Genomic DNA, 19804 nt, shown 5'->3' with positions numbered 1-19804 from the left:
GACTGTGCCCTTTGGTCTTAGACTTTTCCACCATAGCAAACATTCTCTCCATGAAAGTAAGATAGCCAATAATATTAAGGAGGATATCAAAAGATTTTTCAAATACATAAAGTGTAAAAGAGGAGAGAGTGGATATTGGACCACTGGAAAACAATGCTGGAGAGGTATAATGGGGGCAACATAATAGCAGATAAACTGAACAAGTATTTTGTATCAGTCTTCACTGTGGAAGACACTAGCAGTATAGTGGAAATTCCAGGTGTCAAGGGGCAAAAAGTGTGTGAAATTAGCATAACTAGATAGCAATTTCTTGGTTAACTGAATGGTATGAAGGTAGACAGGTCACCTGGACCAGATGGTGTACACACCAGAGTTCTGAAAGAGGTGACCTTTCAAAAAATCACTAAATTCTGGAATGGTTCCAGAAGGCTGGAAAATTGCAAGTGTCATTCCACTCTTTCATTAGGGAAAGAAATAGAAGAAAGGGAATTATAGATCAGTTAATCTGACCTCAGTGTTTGAGAAGATATTGGAGTCAATTATTAAGGATGAGGTCTCAGGGTACTAGGCCATAGTCAGCATGGTTTCCTTAAGGGAAAATCTTGCCTGACAAATCTGTTGGAATTCCTTGAAGAAGTGATAAGCAAGATAGACAAGGGAGAATTGGTTAATCTTGTGTACTTGGATTTTCAGAAGGCCTTTGACAAGGTGTCACACATGAGCCTGCTTAACAAGATAACAGCCCATGCTATACAGGAAAGACACTAGCATTGGGTATTATTGCCTGATTGGCAAAAGGCAAAGAGTGGGAAATAAGGGAACTTATTTTGATTTGTTGCTGCTGACTAGTGGTGTTCCACAGGGGTCAGTATTGGGACCATTTCTTGTTCCATTCTATGTCAGTGATTTGGGTGATGGAGTTAGTGGCTTTGTGGCAAATTCTGCAAAGGATATGCAGGAGCGCAGGTAGTCTTGAGGAAGTAGAGAGGCTACAGAAGGATATGGACAGATTAGAAGAATGGACAAAGAAGTGGCAAATGGAATACAGTGCCATGAAGTGTCGAAGAAATGAAAGAGCAGACTATTTTCTAAGTGGAGAAAAGATAGAAAAAAACTGAGGCGCAAAGGGACTTGGGTGTCCTTGTGCCTGATTTCCTGAAGTTTCATTTGTAGTTTGAATCTGTGGTGAGGAAGCCAAATGCGATGTTAGCATTCATTTCAAGAGGACTAGAATATAAAAGCAAGGATATAATTTTGAGACTTGATAAAGCACTGATGAGGCCTCACTTGGAGTATTGTGAGCAGTTTTGGGCCCATTATCTAGAAAGAATGTATGAAACTGGAGAGGGTTCAAAGGAGTTTAATGAAAATGATTCCAGGATTGAACTGTTTGTCATATGAAGAGCTTTTGATGGCTCTAGGCCTGTATTCGCTAGAATTCAGAAGAAACTAGGTGACCTAATTGAAGTCTATTGGATGGCGAAAGGCCTTGATAGTGGATGTGGAGAGGATCTTTCCTGTGGTGGGAGAGTCTAAGACTAGATTAGAGGGGTGACCATTTAAAATATAGCTGAGGAGCATTTCTTCAACTAGAGAGTGGTGAATCTGTGGAATTCATTGCCACAGACTGTTGCAGAGGCCAAGTAACTGAGTTTATTTAAAGCAGAAGTTGATAGATTCTTGATTAGCAAGAGCATCAAATATTGCAGAGAGAAACATAGAAAACCTACAGCACAATACAGCCCCTTCAGCCCACAATGCTGTGCCAAACATGTCCTTACCTTAGAAATTGCCTAGGGTTACCCATAGCCCTCTATTTTTCTAATCTCCATGTACCTATTCAGGAGTCTCTTAAAATACCCTATCAAATCTGCCTCCACCACCCTCGCCGGCAGCCCATTCCACACACTCACCACACTGCGTAAAAAACTTACTTCTGACATCTCCTCCGTACCTTCTTCCAAGTACCTTAAAATTATGCCCTCTCGTGCTAGCCATTCAACCCTGAGAAAAAGCCTCTGACTATCCACACGATCAATGCCTCTCATCATCTGGTACACCTCTATCAGGTCACCTCTCATCCTCCATCGTTCCAAGAAGAAAAGGCCGAACCTATTCTCATAAGGCATGCTCCCCAATCCAAGCAACACCCTTGTATATCTCCTCCGCACCCTTTCAAAGGTTTCCACATCCTTCCTGTAGTGTGGCGACCAGAAATGAGCACAGTACTCCATGAAGGGTCTGGCCAAGGTCCTATTATGGCTGCAACATTACCTCTCGGCTACTAAACTCAATCCCAATGCCACTGCACTGTATACCTTCCTAACCACAGTCAACCTGCACAGCAGCTTTGAGTATCCTACAGACTCAGACCCCAAGATCCTTGTGATCCTTCACACTGACAAGAGTCTTACCATTAATACTATATTCTGCCATCATATTTGACCTACCAAAATGAACCACCTCACACTTATGTGGCTGAACTCCATCTGCCACTTCTCAGCCTAGTTTTACATCCTATCAATGTCCCGTTGTCATCTCTGACAGCCCTCACACTATCTATAACACCTCCAACTTTTGTGTCATCAGCAAGCTTACTAACCCATCCCTCCACTTCCTCATCCAGGTCATTTATAAAAATCACGAAGAGTAGGGGTCTCAGAACAGGTCCCTGAGGCACACCACTGGTCACTGACCTCCATGCAGAATATGACCAATTTACCACTCTTTGCCTTCTGTGGGCAAGCCTGTTCTGGATCCACAAAGCAAAGTCCCCTTGGATCCCATGCCTCCTTACTTTCTCAATAAGCCTTGCTTGGGGTACCTTAAAAAAATGCCTTGCTGAAATCCATATACACTACATCTACTGCTCTTCCTTCATCAATGTGTTTAGTCACATCCTCAAAAAATTCAATCAGGCTCTTAATGCATGACCTGCCTTTGACAAAGCCATGCTGACTATTCATAATCATATATGCCTCTCCAAATGTTCATAAATCCTACCTCTCAGGTTCTTCTCCATCAACTTACCAACCACTGAAATAAGACTCACTAGTCTATAAGACGGCAGGAAAATGGGATTGATGGGGATAATAAATCAGCCATGATAAAATGGTGGATAGGCTCGAGGGGCTGAATAGATTAATTCTGCTCCAATGTCTTATGGCCTTATGATAAAGCTGTTCTGATGGAGAGAGAGAAAGAGCTATTCCCTGATTGATAACCTTCATCAAAATAGTCTCTCTGATGTAAATAGAGAAATTGTTGCAAACAAGATGCTGGAGGAACTTAGTTGGGAAATGGAGTGAAATAGAAACCTAGAAAACCTACAGCACAATACAGGCCCTTCAGCCCACAAAGTTGTGCTGAACATGTCACTACCTTAGAAATTACTTGGCTTACCTGTATCTCTCTATTTTTCTAAGCTCCATGTACCTATCCAAAAGTCTCTTAAAAAAACCCTATTGTATCAACCTCCACCACCATTGCCAGCAGCCCATTCCACGCACTCACCACTCTCTGAGTAAAAAACTTACCCCTGACATCTCCTCTGTATCTACTCCTCAGCACCTTAAATCTGTGTCCTCTTGTGGCAACCATTTCAGCCCTGGGAAAAAGCCCCTGACTATCCACACGATCAATGCCTCTCATCATCTTATACACCTCTATTATGTCACCTCTCATCCTCCGACACTCCAAGGAGAAAAGGCCGAGTTCACTCAATCTATTCTCATAAGGCATGTTCCCTAATCTTGGCAACATCCTTGTAAATCTCCTCTGCACCCTTTCTATGGCTTCCACATCCTTCCTGTAGTGAGGCGACCAGAACTGAGCACAGTACTCCAAGTGGGGTCTCACCAGGGTCCATTATAGCTGCAACATTACCTCTCGGCTCCTAAATTCAATTCCACGATGATGAAGGCCAATACACCGTATGCCTTCTTAACTACAGAGTCAACCTGTGCAGCTGCTTTGAGCATCCTATGGACTCGGACCCCAAGATCCCTCTGACCCTCCACACTGCCAAGAGTCTTACCATTAATACTATATTCTGCCATCATATTTGACCTACCAAAGTGAACCACTTCACACTTATCTGTGTTGAACTCCATCTGCTACTTCTCAACCCAGTTTTGCATCCCATCAATGTCCCTCTGTAACCTCTGACAGCCCTCCACACTATCCACAACACCTCCAACCTTTGTGTCATTAAATGATAGATTTCATCATACAAAGGCTGTGTGTTTGTTCTCTTTCCCTCTCGCTCTTCCTCTCCCTCACCCTCTCATCCCTCTCTCAAGTCTACCTCCTACTCTCCTCCATCCCTCTCCTCCCCCTCCCTTTCCCTCTCTCCCCTCTCCTTCTCTCTCCCCACCCCTTCTCCCTCTCCCTCTCTTCCTCTCTCCCTCATCCCCACCCCCTCAAGTGTGTGTATTCAGTCAATGGGTTTATGGCTGCTCATGATCTGTATATTGTTGGAATTAAAGAATGAAGCAATGCTTCAAGGTGGGAAGAGACTAAGGTACAGAATCGGTCATGGCAAAACCTTGCGATATTCTCCTGCACTCACTTGATGCTCTCAAAGTGCCAGATTTCCATCCTAACCTTCCCCATCTTTTATCCTCTTGCACACCTTCCCCTGTGCGTCCAAGCTGTGCTTCTCTGTCTGGCCACTCCTGAGTGCCTCAGGATCTGGTTCACCCTTCCATTCTACTTCTTCAAGTCAATGTGCATAGTCAGTTGTTTTAATGTTGGCTTCTGCTTTTTCCTCAGAGGGATATTTTACCAGGGATATTTGTGCACAACGTGTGGAACAGGAGCACACAAGGAGTGTTTAGGCAGAATTGGAGTTTGCAGCAAAGCGGAAGCAGGTAATGAACCAACAGAACGCGCCATTGCTGATGCACCCCGATAGGTGCACCATCACTAACACACGCTGAGGAAGAAATGTTTGCACCATGGCGCCAATGGATGTGACAGGCTCAACATTTTAGAATGAAATCAATCTCCAAATTAATCCCATTCCCCACATTCTCCACAAAGCCCTGTGTCAGACCTGAAACTAATCATGTTCTGCATTTTTCCCACAGCCCTGCAACAATCCTAAACTAATCCCAGGGCCTCGCATTCTCCTCACAGCAGTGCCAGACTCCAAATTAATCCCACTGCTCCGCACTTCCCCCAGCCCTATGACAGACACCAAACTAATTCTGTTACCCCACACTCTCCCCACAGCCCTGACAGTCGCCAATTCAATCATAATTCTCGTGCTCTCAGCACAGCCGTGTATCAGTCCCAAACTGATCCCACTGACCTGCTCTCCCCACAACCCTGTATCAGTCCCAAACTGATCCCACTGACCTGCACTCCCCACAGCCTTGTGTCAGATCCAAGCTAATCATATTTTTTTTACTACAAGTTCATAAGAATAGAATTAGGCCATTTGGCTCATCAAGTCTTCTCCACCATTTCTTCGTGCCCTGACCATTCAACAGTCTATCAACCTCTGCCTTAAATATACACTACATAAAGACTTGGCCTCCAAGCTGCCTGTGGCAAGGAATTTCGCAGATTCATCACTCTCTGGATAAAGAAACTCCCCTTCATCAAATAAAAGAACGCACCTCTATTCTGAGTCTGTGTCCTGTGGTCCTAGACTCTCCCATCATAGGAAACATCCTTTCCACATCCACTCTATCAAGGCCTTTCACCATTCAATAGATTTCAATGAGGTCACCACTTATTCTTCTGAATTCTAATGAATAGGCCCAGAGCCATCAAACACTTTATAAGACAAGCCGTTTATTCCCGGAATCATTTTCATGAACCTCCTTTGAATCCTCTACAGTTTCAGGACCTCCTTTCTAAGATGAGAGGTCCAAACCTGTTCACAATACTCCAAGTGAGGCCTCACCAGTGCTTTATAAACTTTCAATGTTACATCTTTGCTTTTAGAATCAGAATCAGGTTTGTTATCACCAGGATGTGCCGTGAGATAGTGCAAAAACAGAAATAATATTTTTAAAAAGTGAGGTAGTGTTCATGGGTTCAATGTCAGTTCAGGAATCATATGGCAGAGGTGAAGAATCTGTTCCAGAAGCGCTAAGTGTGTATCTTCAGGCTTCTGTATGGTAACAATGAGAAGAGGGTAGCTGAGACTTGAAAAGGCACTGGAGAGGCCTCACCTTGAGTATTGTGAACAGTTTAGGGCTCCTCATCTATACACTCTGATCCATCGCACTGCCAAGAGTCTTACCATTAATACTATGTTCTACCATCATATTTGACCTACCAAAATGAACCATCTGCCACTTCTCAGCCCAGTTTTGCATCCTATGAAGTCCCGCTGTAACCTCTGACAGCCTTCCACACTATCCACAACACCTCCAACCTTTGTGTCATCAGCAAACTTACTAACCCATCCCTCCACTTCCTCATCCAGGTAATTTATAAGAATTACGAAGAGTAAGGGTCCCAGAACAGATCCCTGAGGCACAACACTGGTCACCAACCTCCATGCAGAATATGACCCGTCTACAACCATTCTTTGCCTTCTGTGGGCAAGCCAATTCTGGATCCACAAAGCAAGGTCCCCTTGGATCCCATGCCTCATTACTTCCTCAATGCCTTGCATGGAGTACCTTATCAAATGCCTTGCTGAAATCCATATACACTACATCCACTGCTCTATCTTCATCAATGTATTTAGTCACATCCTCAGAAAATTCAATCAGTCGCTTAAGGCACGACCTTATTTTGACAAAGCCATGCTGACTATTCCTAATCATATTATGCCTCTCCAAATGTTCATAAATCCTGCCTCAAGATCTTTTCCATCAACTTACCAACCACTGAAGTAAGACTTACTGGTCTATAATTTCCTGGGATAGCTCTACTCCCTTTCTTGAATAAGGAAACAACATCTGCAACCCTCCAATACTTTGGAACCTCCCCGTCCCCATTAATGATGCAAATATCATTGCCAGAGGCTCAGCAATCTCATCCCTTGCCTTTCACTTTAGCCTGGGGAACATCTCGTCCAGTCCCAGAGACTTCTCCAACTTGATGCTTTCCAAAGTCTCCAGCACATCCTCTTACTATATGCTCAATCTGCTGTAAATCAACCCTACAATTGCCAAGATCCTTTTCCATAGTGAATACTGAAGCAAAGTATTCATTAAGTACATCTGCTATCTCCTCCGGTGTTCTGCACACTTTTCCACAGTCACATTTGATTGGTCCTATTCTCTCACGTCTTATCCTCTTGCTCTTCACATACTTATAGAATGCCTTGGGGTTTTCTTTAACCCTGTTCTCCAAGGCCTTCTCATGGTCCCTTCTGGCTCTCCTAATTTCATTCTTAAGCACCTTCCTGCAACCCTTATAATCTTTCAGATCTCTGTCATTACCTAGTTTTTGAACCTTTTGTAAGCATTTCTTTTAGAACCATAGAACATTACAGCACAGTACAGGCCCTTCAGCTCTCCATGTTGTGCCAACCCATATAATCCTTAAAAAAAAGTACTAAACCCACACTACCCCATAACCCTCTATTTTTCTTTCATCCATGTGACTGTCCAAGAGGCTCTTAAATACCCCTAATGTTTTAGCCTCCACCATCATCCCTGGCTAGTCATTCCAGGCACTTACACCCTCTGTGTAAGTAAAAAAACTTACCCCTGATGTCTCCCCTAAACTTCCCTCCCTTTATTTTGTACATATGCCCTCTGGTGTTTGCTATTGGTGCCCTGGGAAACAGGTACTGACTATCCACCCTATCCATGCCTCTCATAATCTTGTAGACCTCTATCAAGTCCCCTCTCATTCTTCTACGCTCCAAAGAGAAGAGTCCCAGCTCTGCTAACCTTGCTTCATATGACATGTTCTCCAAACCAGGCAACATCCAGGTAAACACAAGGAAATCTGCAGATGCTGGAAATTCAAATAACACACACAAAACGCTGGTGGAACACAGCAGGCCAGGCAGCATCTATAAGGAGAAGCATTGTCGACGTTTCGGGCTAAGACCCTTCGTCAGGGTCTGCGTTTTGTGTGTGTTGTTTGAACATCTAGGTAAATCTCCTCTGTACCCTCTCCATAGCTTCCACATCCTTCCTATGATGAGGTGACCAGAATTAAACACAATACTCTAAGTGCGGTCTCACCAGAGATTTGTAGAGTTGCAACATGACCTCTCTATTCTTGAATTCAATCCGCCTGTTAATGAAGCCTAGTAACCCATAGGCCTTCTTAACTACCCTATCAACCTGCGCAGCGACCTTGTGGGATGTATGGATTTGAACCCCAAGGTCCCTTTGTTCATCCACACTATTAAGTAACTAACCATTAATTCGGTACTCAGTCTTCTGGTTTGTCCTTCCAAAATGCATCACCTCACACTTATCCAGATTGAACTCCATCTGCCATTTTCCTGCCCAACTCTGCAACCTGTCTATATCCTCTTGTAACCTTCGACCACTGACAGCTCCATCCACAACTCCTCCAATCTTCGTGTCATCCACAAACTTACTCACCCATCCTTCTGCCTCTACATCCAGGTCATTTATAAAAATCACAAATAGCAGGGGTCCCAGGACAGATCCCTGCGGCACTCCACTAGTCACCAATCTCCAGGCAGAATACTTTCCTTCCACAACTACCTTCTGCTTTCTTCCTTTAAGCCAATTATTTTATCCAAACAGCCAAGGTTCCACATATCCCATTCCTCAGGACGTTCTGGATGAGTCTCTCGTGAGGGATCTTGTCAAATGCCTTGCTAAAGTCCATGTAGACCACATCCACTGCCCTACCCTCATCAATTTATTTTGTTACCTCTTCAAAAAACTCAATCAGGCTCGTGAAGCACAATCTTCCCTTCACAAAGCCATGTTGACTATCCATGAGTAGACTGTACTTCTCCAAATGCTCGTAGATCCTTTCCTTAAGAATCCTTTCCAGTAGTTTGCAGACCACCAACGTAAGACTCATCGGTCTATAGTTCCCAGGTTTTTCCCTATTACCTTTTTTAAACAAGGGAACTACATTTGCCATTCTCCAGTCCTCCAGCACTTCCCCTGTAGCCAAAGAGGATTCAGAGATCATAGCTAATGCTCCAGCGATCTCTTCTGTCAATTTCCACAACAACCTGGGGTGTATCTTATCTGGCCCTGGGGATTTATCAATCTTGATGTTTTTAAGAAGATCCAGCACTACTTCTTCTGTAATCTCCACATTGTCCAGCACACAGGCCTGCTCTATTTCGACCTCACCCTGATCAAGATCCTTTTCACTTGTGAATACTGAAGCAAAGTATTTATTTAGGATCTCCCCAACCTCCTCCGCCTCCAGGCATATGTTGCCCTCTTTATCCTTTAGTGGTCCCACCTTTGCAATAGTCATCCTCCTGTTCTTCACATATTTGGGGTTCTCCTTAATTCTACATGCCAAGGCCTTCTCATGCCCCCTTTGAGCTCTCCTAAGTCCTTTCTTTAGCTCCTTCCTGGCTACCCTATATTTCTCTTGAGCCCCTCCTACTTGCTGCTTCTTATATCTAACATGTGCTTCCTTTTTCCTCTTGACAAGTTGCCTCACATGTTTCGTCAGCCATGGTTCCCTTTTTCTACCATTTTTTCCTTGCCTCAGTGGGACAAACCTATCTTGAACCCAGCTCAAGTGGTCCCTAAACTTCTCCCACATTACTTCTGTGCTTTCCCCTTTGAACATCTGTTTCCAATTTACCCTCGCTAGTTCCTGCCTCATCCCTTCAAAGTTAGCCCTTCCCCAGATAAGCACTTTACCATTTCGTCTAATTTTATCCCTTTCCATAGCTATGCTGAAGCTAAGGGAGTTGTGGTCACTCTCACCAAAATGCTCCCCCACCAAGAGGTCTGTCACCTGACCAGGTTCATTACCCAGAACTAGATCCAGTATAGCCTCTCCTCTCGTCGACCAGTCCACATACTGTGTCAGGAGCAAACACGAGGAAATCTGCAGATGCTGGAAATTCAAACAACACACACAAAATGCTGGTGGAACACAGCAGGCCAGGCAGCATCTATGAGGAGAAGGACTGTGGACATTTCAGGCCAAGACCCTTCGTTAGGGCTAACTGAAAGGAAAGACAGTAAGAGATTTGAAAGTAGTGGGGGGAGGGGGAAATGTGAAATGATAGGAGAAGACCGGAGGGGGTGGGATGAAGCTAACAGCTGGAAAGGTGATTGGCAAAAGTGATACAGAGCTGGAGAAGGGAAAGGATCATAGGACGGGAGGCCTCGGGAGAAAGAAGGGAGGGGGGGAAACACCAGAGGGAGATGGAGAACAGGCAAACAACTAAATATGTCAGGGATGGGGTAAGAAGAGGAGGAGGGGCATTAACGGAAGTTAGAGAAGTCAATGTTCATGCCATCAGGTTGGAGGCTACCCAGCCAGTATATAAGGTGTTGTTCCTCCAACCTGAGTTTGGATTCATTTTGACAGTAGAGGAGGCCATGGATAGACATATCAGAATGGGAATGGGACGTGGAATTTAAATGTGTGGCCACTGGGAGATCCTGCTTTCTCTGGTGGACCGAGCGTAGGTGTTCAACGAAATGGTCTCCCAGTCTGCGTCAGGTCTCACCGATATATAAAAGGCCACACTGGGAGCACTGGACGCAGTATACCACACCAGCCGACTCACAGGTTAGGTGTCGCCTTACCTGGAAGGATTGTCTGGGGCCCTGAATGGTGGTGAGGGAGGAAGTGTAAGGGCAGGTGTAGCACTTGTTCTGCTTACAAGGATAAGTGGCAGGAGGGAGATCGGTGGGAAGGGATGGGGGGGACGAGGGGACGAGTGGACAAGGGAGCCGCGTAGGGAGCAATCCCTGCAGAAAGCAGAAAAAGGGAGGGAGGGAAAGATGTGCTTGGTAGTAGGATCCCGTTGGAGGTGGCGGAAGTTACGGAGAATTATACGTTGGACCTGGAGGCTGGTGGGGTGGTAGGTGAGGACAAGGAGAACCCTATCCCGAGTGGGGTGGTGGGCGGATGAGATGAGGGCAGATGTGCGGGAAATGAGATAGATGCGTTTGAGAGCAGAGTTGATGGTGGAAGAAGGGAAGCTCCTTTGTTTAAAAAAGGAAGACATCTCCTTCGTCCTGGGATGAAAAGCCTCATCCTGAGAGCAGATGCGGCGGAGACGGAGGAACTGTGAAAAGGGGATAGCATTTTTGCAAGAGACAGGGTGGGAAGAGGAATAGTCCAGGTAGCTGTGAGAGTCTGTAGGCTTATATAGATATCTGTAGATAAGCCGTCTCCAGAGATGGAGACAGAAAGATCAAGAAAGGGGAGGGAGGTGTCGGAAATGGACCAGGTAAAGTTGAGGGCAGGGTGTAAGTTGGAGGCAAAGTTAATGAAGTCACCGAGCTCAGCATGCTTGCAGGAGGCAGCGCCAATGCATTCGTCGATGTAGCGAAGGAAAAGAGGGGGATGGATACCCGTATAGACTTGGAACATGGACTGTCCCACAAAGCCAACAAAAAGGCAGGCATAACTGGGACCCATGCAGGTGCCAATGGCTACACATTTGTTTTGGAGGAAGTGGGAGGAGCCAAAGGAGAAATTATTGAGAGTAAGAACTAATTCCGCTAGATGGAGGAGAGTGGTGGTAGAGGGGAATTGGTTAGGTCTGGAATCCTAAAAGAAGAGGAGAGCTTTGAGACCTTCCTGGTTGGGGATGGAGGTATATAGGGACTGGACGTCCATGGTGAAAATAAGGCGGTGGGGGCCAGGGAACTTAAAATCATTGAAAAAATTCAAAGCATGAGAAGTGTCACGAACATAGGTGGGAAGAGATTGAACAAGGGGGGATAAGACAGTGTCAAGATATGCAGAAATGAATTCGGTGGGGCAGGAGCAAGCTGAGATAATAGGTCTACCTGGACAGGCAGGTTTGTGGATCTTGGGTAGGAGGTAGAAACGGGAAGTGCAGGGTGTGGGAACTATGAGGTTGGTGGCAGTGGATGGGAGATCCCCAGAGCTGATAAGGTTGGTAATGGTATAGGAGACAATGGCCTGGTGCTCCTTAGTAGGGTCATGATCAAGGGGTAAATAAGAAGAGGTATTAGAGAGTTGTCGTTGTACCTCAGCCAGGTAGAGGTCAGTATATTAGACAACAACAGCTCCCCCCTTATCAGCAGGTTTTATAGTGAGGTTGGGATTGGTGCAGAGAGCAGAGCGTTTGGAAGAGTTAGGTTGGAATTGGAACAGGGTGCAGTGAATTCGAGATGGTTGATGTCCCATCGGCAATTAGCAATGAAGAGATCCAGAGCAGGCAGAAGACCAGAGCGGGGTGTCCATGAAGAGGAGGAGGGCTGAAGACGGGAGAAGGGGTCATCAGTGAGGGTAGGAGAGTCCTTGTCAATACAAACTGTGTCAGGAATCCTTTTTGAACACACCTGACGAATTCAGCCCCATCTATCCTCCTTGCACTCAGGAGGTGCCATTCAATATGAGGGAAGTTGAAATCACCCATAAATACTACACTGTATTTTGTGCACCATTCTAAAATCTGCCTACTTATCTGCTCCTCGGTGTCCCAAGGGCTTTTTGGGGGCCCATAGACTACTCCCAGCACAGTGATTGATCCCTTCCTATTTCTGACTTCCACCCAGACCGACTCAGTGGACACTCCCTCTGCAGCATCCTCCCTTTCTGTAGCCGTGTTACTATCCCTGACCAGTAATACCACTCCCCCCACTTTTCTACCGCCCATCCTCTTCCTCTTAAAACACCTGAACCCCGGGACCTGCATCATCCAATCCTGCCCTTCCTCCAACCAAGTTTCAATAACGGCCACAACATCGTAGTTCCACACACTAATCCATGCCCTAAGTTCATCCTCCTTGTTCCTAATACTCCTAGCATTGAAATAGACACATTTCAACCCCTTTAACTGGCTACAATTATGTTTCATCCCCTGCCTGTCCTTCCTCATCAACTCAGAACTCTTAGCATCATGCCCTTGTCCTTCTACCTTAATCCCTGCACTCACATTCTGATTCCCACCCCCCTGCCAAACTAGTTTAAACCCTCCCCGACAGCTCTATCAAACCTGTCCACCAGGATATTGGTCACCCTGGGATTCAAGTGCAACCCATCCTTTTTGTACAGGTCACACCCGCCCCAAAAGAGGTCCCAATGATCCAGAAATCTGATTCCCTGCCTCCTGCTCCATTCCCTCAGCCACACATTTATCCTCCACCTCATTCTATTCCTATTCTCACTGTCGCGTGGCACAGGCAGTAATCCCGAGATTACTACCTTTGAGGTCCTGCTTTTCAACTTCCTTCCTAACTCCCTGTAGTCTTCTTTCAGGACCTCTTCCCTTTTCCTAACTATGTCATTGGTACCAATATGCACAACGACCTCTGGCTATTCTCCCTCCCGCCACAGGATATCTTGGACGCAATCAGAAAGATCCCGGACCCTGGCACCTGGGAGGCAAACTACCATCCGAGTTTCTTTCCTGCGTCCACAGAATCGCCTGTCTGACCCCATGACTACAGAGTCATCACTACTGCCTTCCTCTTCCTTTCCCTACCCTTCTGAGCCACAGGGCCAGACTCTATGCCAGAGGCACGGCCACTGTCACTTCCCCCAGGTAGGCTATCCCCCCCAACAGTACTCAAACAGGAGTACTTATTGTCAAGGGGTACAGCCACAGGGGTACTCTCTAGTACCTGACTCTTCCCCTTCCGTCTCCTGACTGTGACCCATTTCTCTGTCCCCCGTGGCCCCGGAGTGACCACCTGCCTGTAGCTCCTCTCTATCACCTCCTCACTCTCCCTGACCAGACGAAAGTCATCAAGCTGCATCTCCAGTTCACTAACATGGTCCCTTAGGAGTTGCATCTCGATGCACCGGGTGCAGGTGTGGCCATCCGGGACACCAGGAGACTCCAGGACCTCCCAGATCTGACACCGACCACAGAAAACCGGCCTCACACACGTACAACTTCCTTTTGCAATCAACAACTGCCTTGCCTCGTCCCGTTACCACTGAAGCTCATTGAGCCAAAGCCCTTTCACTCTGCTGCCTCTCACTCCACTGCCTGCTCCTAACGCTGCCCACTGGATATGGCTGCTTTCTTTTCTTGATTAGATTTTCAACAGCCTTTGTACACCATGGTTCCTATACCCTACCATCCTTTCCCTGTCTCATTGGAACATACCTGTGCAGAATGCCACGCAAATATCTTCTGAATATTTGCCTAATTTCTGCCGTACATTTCTCTGAGAACATCTGTTCCCAATATATGCTTCCAAGTTCCTGACTGATAGCTTCATATTTCCCCTCACTCCAATTAAACGCTTTCCTAACTTGTCTGTTCCTATCCTTCTCCAGTACTATGGTAAAGGAGATAGAATTGTGATCACTATCTCCAAAATGCTCTCCCACTGAGAGACCTAACACCTGACCAGGTTAATTTCCCAATACCAGGTCTCCTCTTGTTGGCTTATCTACATATTGTGTCAGGAAATCTTCCTGAACACACCTAACAAACTCCACCTCATCTAAACCCCTTGCTCTAAGGAGATGCCAATCAATATTTGGGAAATTAAAATCTCCCACCACGACAATCCTGTTATTACACCTTTCCAGGATCTGTCTCCTTATCTGCTTATCTCAATTTCACTGTTACTATTACTATTACTGTTACTATTGGGTGGTCTATAAAAAACACCCAGTAGAGTTATTGACCCCTTCCTGTTCCTAACTCAGTAGACAATCCCTCCATGACTTCTTCCTTTTCTGCAGCTGTGACACTATCTCTGATCAGCAGTGCCATGCCCCCACTTCTTTTGCCTCCCTCCCTGTCCTTTCTGAATCATCTAAAGCCTGGCACTCAAAGTAACCATTCCTGCCCCTGAGCCATCCAAGTCTCTGTAATGGCCACAACATCATAGCTCTAAGTACAATCCATGCTCTAAGCTCATCCACTTAGTGGAAGAGGCCATGGATAGACATTTTGGAATGAGAATGGAAAGTGGGTGGCCACTGGGAGATCTCGCTTGTTCTGGCGGATGGAACGTAACTGTTCGGCAAAGCGGTCTCCCAATCTTTGCCTGGTCTAACTGATATACAAGAGGCCACATTGGGAGTGCCAAACACAGTATACAACCCCAACAAACTCACAGATGAAGTGTTGCCTCACCTGGAAGGACTGTTGGGGCCCTGAATGGTAGTGAGTGAGGAGGGGTAGGGGCTGGTGAAGCAGTTGTTCCGCTTCTAAGGATAAGTGCCAAGAGGGAGATCAGTGGGGAGGGACAAATGGACAAGGGAGTCATGTAGGGAGCATCACTGCAGAAAGCAGAAAGTGGGGGGCAGGGAAAGATGTGTTTCACAGTGGGCAGCAGTTGGAAGTGATGGAAGTTTAAATGAGAACGTCTCATTTGTTCTAAAATGAAAAGCCTCATCCTGAGAGTAGATGCGGCAGAGAAGGAGGAATTGAGAGAAGGGGATTGCGTTTCTTACAAGTAGCAGGGTGGGACGAGGTATAGTCCAAGTAGTTGTGAGAGTCCATGGGGTTATAATAGACATTGGTGTATAAGCTGTCTCCAGAGATAGAGACAGTGAGATCGAGAAAGGGAAGGGAGGTGTCGGAAATGGACTAGGTAAATTTGAGGGCAGGGTGGATGTTGGATGAAAGTGAATGAAATCGACAAGGTCAGCATGGTTACAGGAAGCAGCACGGATGCATTCGTTGATGTAGCATCGGAAAAGTCTGTGACGGTCACTGGTATAGGCTTGCACCATAGACTGTTCCACATAGCCGACAAACAGGCAGGCATAGCTGGGACCCATGCAGATGCCATTGGCTACCCCTTTTGTTTGAAGGAAGTGGGAGGACCTAAAGGAGAAATTATTTAGAGTGAGGACAGGTTCCACTAGGCAGAGGAGAAACCAGGGGCCAGAAATCCTTGAAAAGATCAAGAGGGTGTGAGGTGTCACAGATGTAGGTGGGAAGGGACTGAACCAGGAGGGATAAACCATGGTCAAGGTATGCAACAGATATGAGTTCAGTGGGGCAGGAACAAGCTGAAACAATGGGTCTATCTGGACAAGCAGGGTTGTGGATTTTGGGTAGAGGATAGAAACGGAAGGTGCTGGGTGTGGGAACTATGAGGTTGTTGGCAATGGATGGGAGATCCCCAGCGTCAATAAGATTGGTGATGGTGTGGGAGACAATGGCCTGGTGTTTCTTAGGATGAAAAGCTCTCAGGATGAGACTTTTCATTATAGAACAAAGGAGATGTCCTCCTTTTTCGAAGAAAGGGGCTTCCCTTCCATCATCAATACTGCTCTCAACCACATCTCTTCCATTTCACACACATCTGTCCTTATCCCATCCTCCTGCCACGCTACTAGCGATAGGGTTCCTCTTCTCCTCACCTACCACCTCACCAGCCTCTGCATCCACCACATAATTCTCCGAAACTTCTGTCACCTCCAACTGGATCCCACCACCAAACTCATCTTTCCCTTACCCCCACTTTCTGTTTTCCACAGGGATCGCTCCCTATGCAACTCCCTTGTCCATTCGTCCCTCCTCACTGATCTCCCTCCTAGCACTTATCCTTGCAAGTAGAACAAGTGCTTTGCCAGCCACTACACTTCCTCCCTCCCTACCATCCAGGGCCCCAAACAGTCCTTCCAGGTGAGGCACACTTCACCCATGAGTCTGTTGGGGTTATATATAGTGTCCAGTGCTCCCGGCTGGCCTCTTGTATATCGGTGAGACCCGACATAGATCGGGAGACTGCTTCATTGAGCATCTATGCTTAGTCCACCAGAACAAGCGAGATCTCCCCATGGCCACCCATTTTAATTCCATTTCCCATTCCCATTCCAATATGCCCATCCATAGCCTCCTTCTGCTGTCGGGATAAGGCCACACTTAGGTTGGAGGAACAACAATTTATATTCCGTTTAGGTAGCCTCCAACTTGATGGCATAAACATTGATTCCTCAAACTTCCAGTAATGCCTCCACCTCCCCCCTTTCACCATTTCCCATTCCCTTTCCCTCTCTCATGTTATCTCTTTGCCATACTGCTTCTGTCTTCCACAGTGAAGACTCAGAATTAGAATCAGGTTCATTATCACTGGCATGTGATGTGAAATTTGTTAACTAAGCAGCAGCAGTTCAATGCAATACATAATTTAGCAGGGAGAGACACCATTCTACTAGTTGGCATATCTCACTTCTGTACCCCCTCTCGTTACCACCTGAGATTCTACCAACAACAGTTGTATTATCAGCAAATTTGTAGATGGTATTTGAGCTATGCCTAGCCACACAGTCATGTGTATACGGAGAGTAGAGCAGTGGGCTAAGCACACACCCCTGAGGTGCGCCAGTGTTGATCGTCAGCGAGGAGGATATGTTATCACCAATCCGTACAGACTGTGGTCTTCCAGTTAAGAAGTTGAGGAATACTTTTTCAGTTCGTTCACTATTTCATTGTCCCCCATTACTACCTCTCTAGCATCATTTTCCAGTGGTCCAATATCCACTCTTGCCTCTCTTTTATACTTTATGTATCTGAAAAAACTTCTGGTATCCTCTTTAATATTATTGGCTATCTGAATTTCATATTCTGTCTTTACCTTCTTAATGACTTTTTTTATTGCCTTCTGTAGGTTTTTATAAGCTTCCCAATCCTCTAACTTCCCCCTAATTTTTGCTCTATTTCATGCCCTCTCTTTGGCTTTTATGTTGGTTCTGACAACTCTTGTTTCCTTTAGAGTACTTCTTCAGGATGTATATATCCTGTGTCTTTCAAATTGCTTCCAGAAATTCCAGTCATTGCTGCTCTGCTGTCATCCCTACCAGTGTTCTTTTCCAATCAATTCTGGCCAACTCCTCTCATGCCTCTGTAATTCCCTTTACTCCACTGCAAACCATTGCAAGTTAATGATAATGGCTATAAATTCTGATGTATAGACAGACAACCTATCTGTCAGCTTTTTCCCAAATTCAACATTAAATCAGGGGATAAATAACCCAGAGCCCTCACAATGACTTTAGATGGATCTATAAAACCATCTGTGAAGATACACAAAAAGGAAAAATGCTGTTGCTGTAAATGACTAGACACCCTCCCACCACCCACAAGACCCTGTCTATCCACCAGTAGTGTTCCCACATCTGGAAATTTACAATGTGGAACTCCTGGCCAGGCCACTCACGGTTGGGCTAAACTGCAAATCCCCAAGACGTATTCCCAAGTTATTTACCCAAAACATTTTCTAACTCTGCCAATATATTCCTAACAATCCATTAAAACAGAATATACCAAATAGGTTATCCCCCATCCTACAGCAGAAGTCCAGGATGCAAGACTCAAATTTTTTTTCTCCACAGGTCAAGCGGCATCTCACCTAGTTCAACCCCCAATGCACCTCTTGGTTGGGTCTGGAATGCTCCAGACTCATTCTAAGTGCACTGCTGTAGCCATCCAACTTATATAAACAGAATGAGCTGCCTCCCCATAAACCATACAACAGCGTATTAAAGCGTATAAATTGTCAATAGAACACTCCTAGAAGTGCCCAGTCATACCCAGCCACACAGTGCATAAATTTAATGAGCTGCTTTGATTTATCCTCCAAAAATGATTCCAGGAATGAAAGGGTTACTGTATGAGGAACATCTGACTGCTCTTGGGCTGTATTCCCTGGAGTTCAGGAGAATGAAGGGGGATCTCATAAAAACATTCTGAATGTTAAAAAGCCTGAACAGATTAAATATGGCAAAGTTATTTCCCATGGTAGGGAATTCTAGGACGAGAGGGCACAACTTAAGGATTGAAGGACGTCCATTTAGAACTGAGATGCAGAGAAATTACTGTAGTCAGAGGGTGGTAAATCTGTGGAATTTGTTGCCACGAGCGGTTGTGGAGGCCAAGTCATTGGGTGTATTTAAGGCAAAGATAGATAGGTTCTTGATTAGCCAGGGCATCAAAGGGTATGGGAAGAAGGCAGGGGAGTGAGGATGTCAGGAAAAATTTGAGCAGCCATGATTGAATGGTGGAGCAGACTCGATGGGCCGAATGGCCAACTTCTGCTTCTATATCTTATGCTCTAAAAGCTATATGTGTTTTCCAAGTCAGTCTCACATCCAGCCATAATGCCAAGTATTTAAACACGGGAAGCCTAGACAGCGAACATCCAGAAAGAGTAAGATGATTATTCAACCTATGTTTCATGTTTCAATCCACTGGCTGGCGCACTTGCGCAGTCATGCCATGATCAAACCGCTGAAGAAATAACCGTCTCCTTTTAAACTCTTCTCACTCTTCTAACTGGCTGACGTCCACACGCTTGCGCAGTCGTGCCCCGATCAAACCACTGAAAAAATGACTGTTGGTTCAAGGAAAATGTTTCCAGGAAGTGTGACAGACAAGGTCTCATAGAGAGTGTGCAAGGCAGACAAAAAGCACAACCAAAGAGAAAGATCACATTGAGTGAGAAGTTTCACACACAAAACTCAGAAGATGCATAAAGTGACCAAATGTGAAACAGAAATCAGACACGCAGAGTTTGACAAAAGTGAGCTGTCATGCCTAAAACTGCATAGTATTACTGAAGCAGATCACAAAATCATATAGATCATAATAGATGTGTCTGGTATAAAACAGAAGATAGAGCTGGATACAGGGTCAACTTTGTCTATAAACTCTAAAACTGACTACAACAGACCGTTTGCTAAGATAACATTAGAGAGGACCTCAGTGATGCTAAAGATCTACATAGGCAGAAGTGTC

At 45.6% G+C, this 19804-nt stretch overlaps 1 protein-coding gene across 2 annotated transcripts in view; it reads left to right on the top strand.

The window, feature by feature from the left end:
• Positions 1-19804, top strand: part of LOC140736658 (guanine nucleotide exchange factor VAV3) — a 464504-nt gene that overhangs the window by 304527 nt on the left and 140173 nt on the right. For both annotated transcript variants that reach the window (XM_073062466.1, XM_073062465.1), the window contains one exon: positions 4774-4871. In XM_073062466.1, the coding sequence (XP_072918567.1) occupies positions 4774-4871 (98 nt within the window). The remainder of the gene's footprint in view (positions 1-4773; positions 4872-19804) is intronic.

Source organism: Hemitrygon akajei, chromosome 12 (genome assembly GCF_048418815.1).
Source record: "Hemitrygon akajei chromosome 12, sHemAka1.3, whole genome shotgun sequence".
Classification (NCBI taxonomy): domain Eukaryota; kingdom Metazoa; phylum Chordata; class Chondrichthyes; order Myliobatiformes; family Dasyatidae; genus Hemitrygon; species Hemitrygon akajei.
Note: the sequence above shows the minus strand (reverse complement) of the source record. Positions and strands in the feature narration are given on the sequence as shown.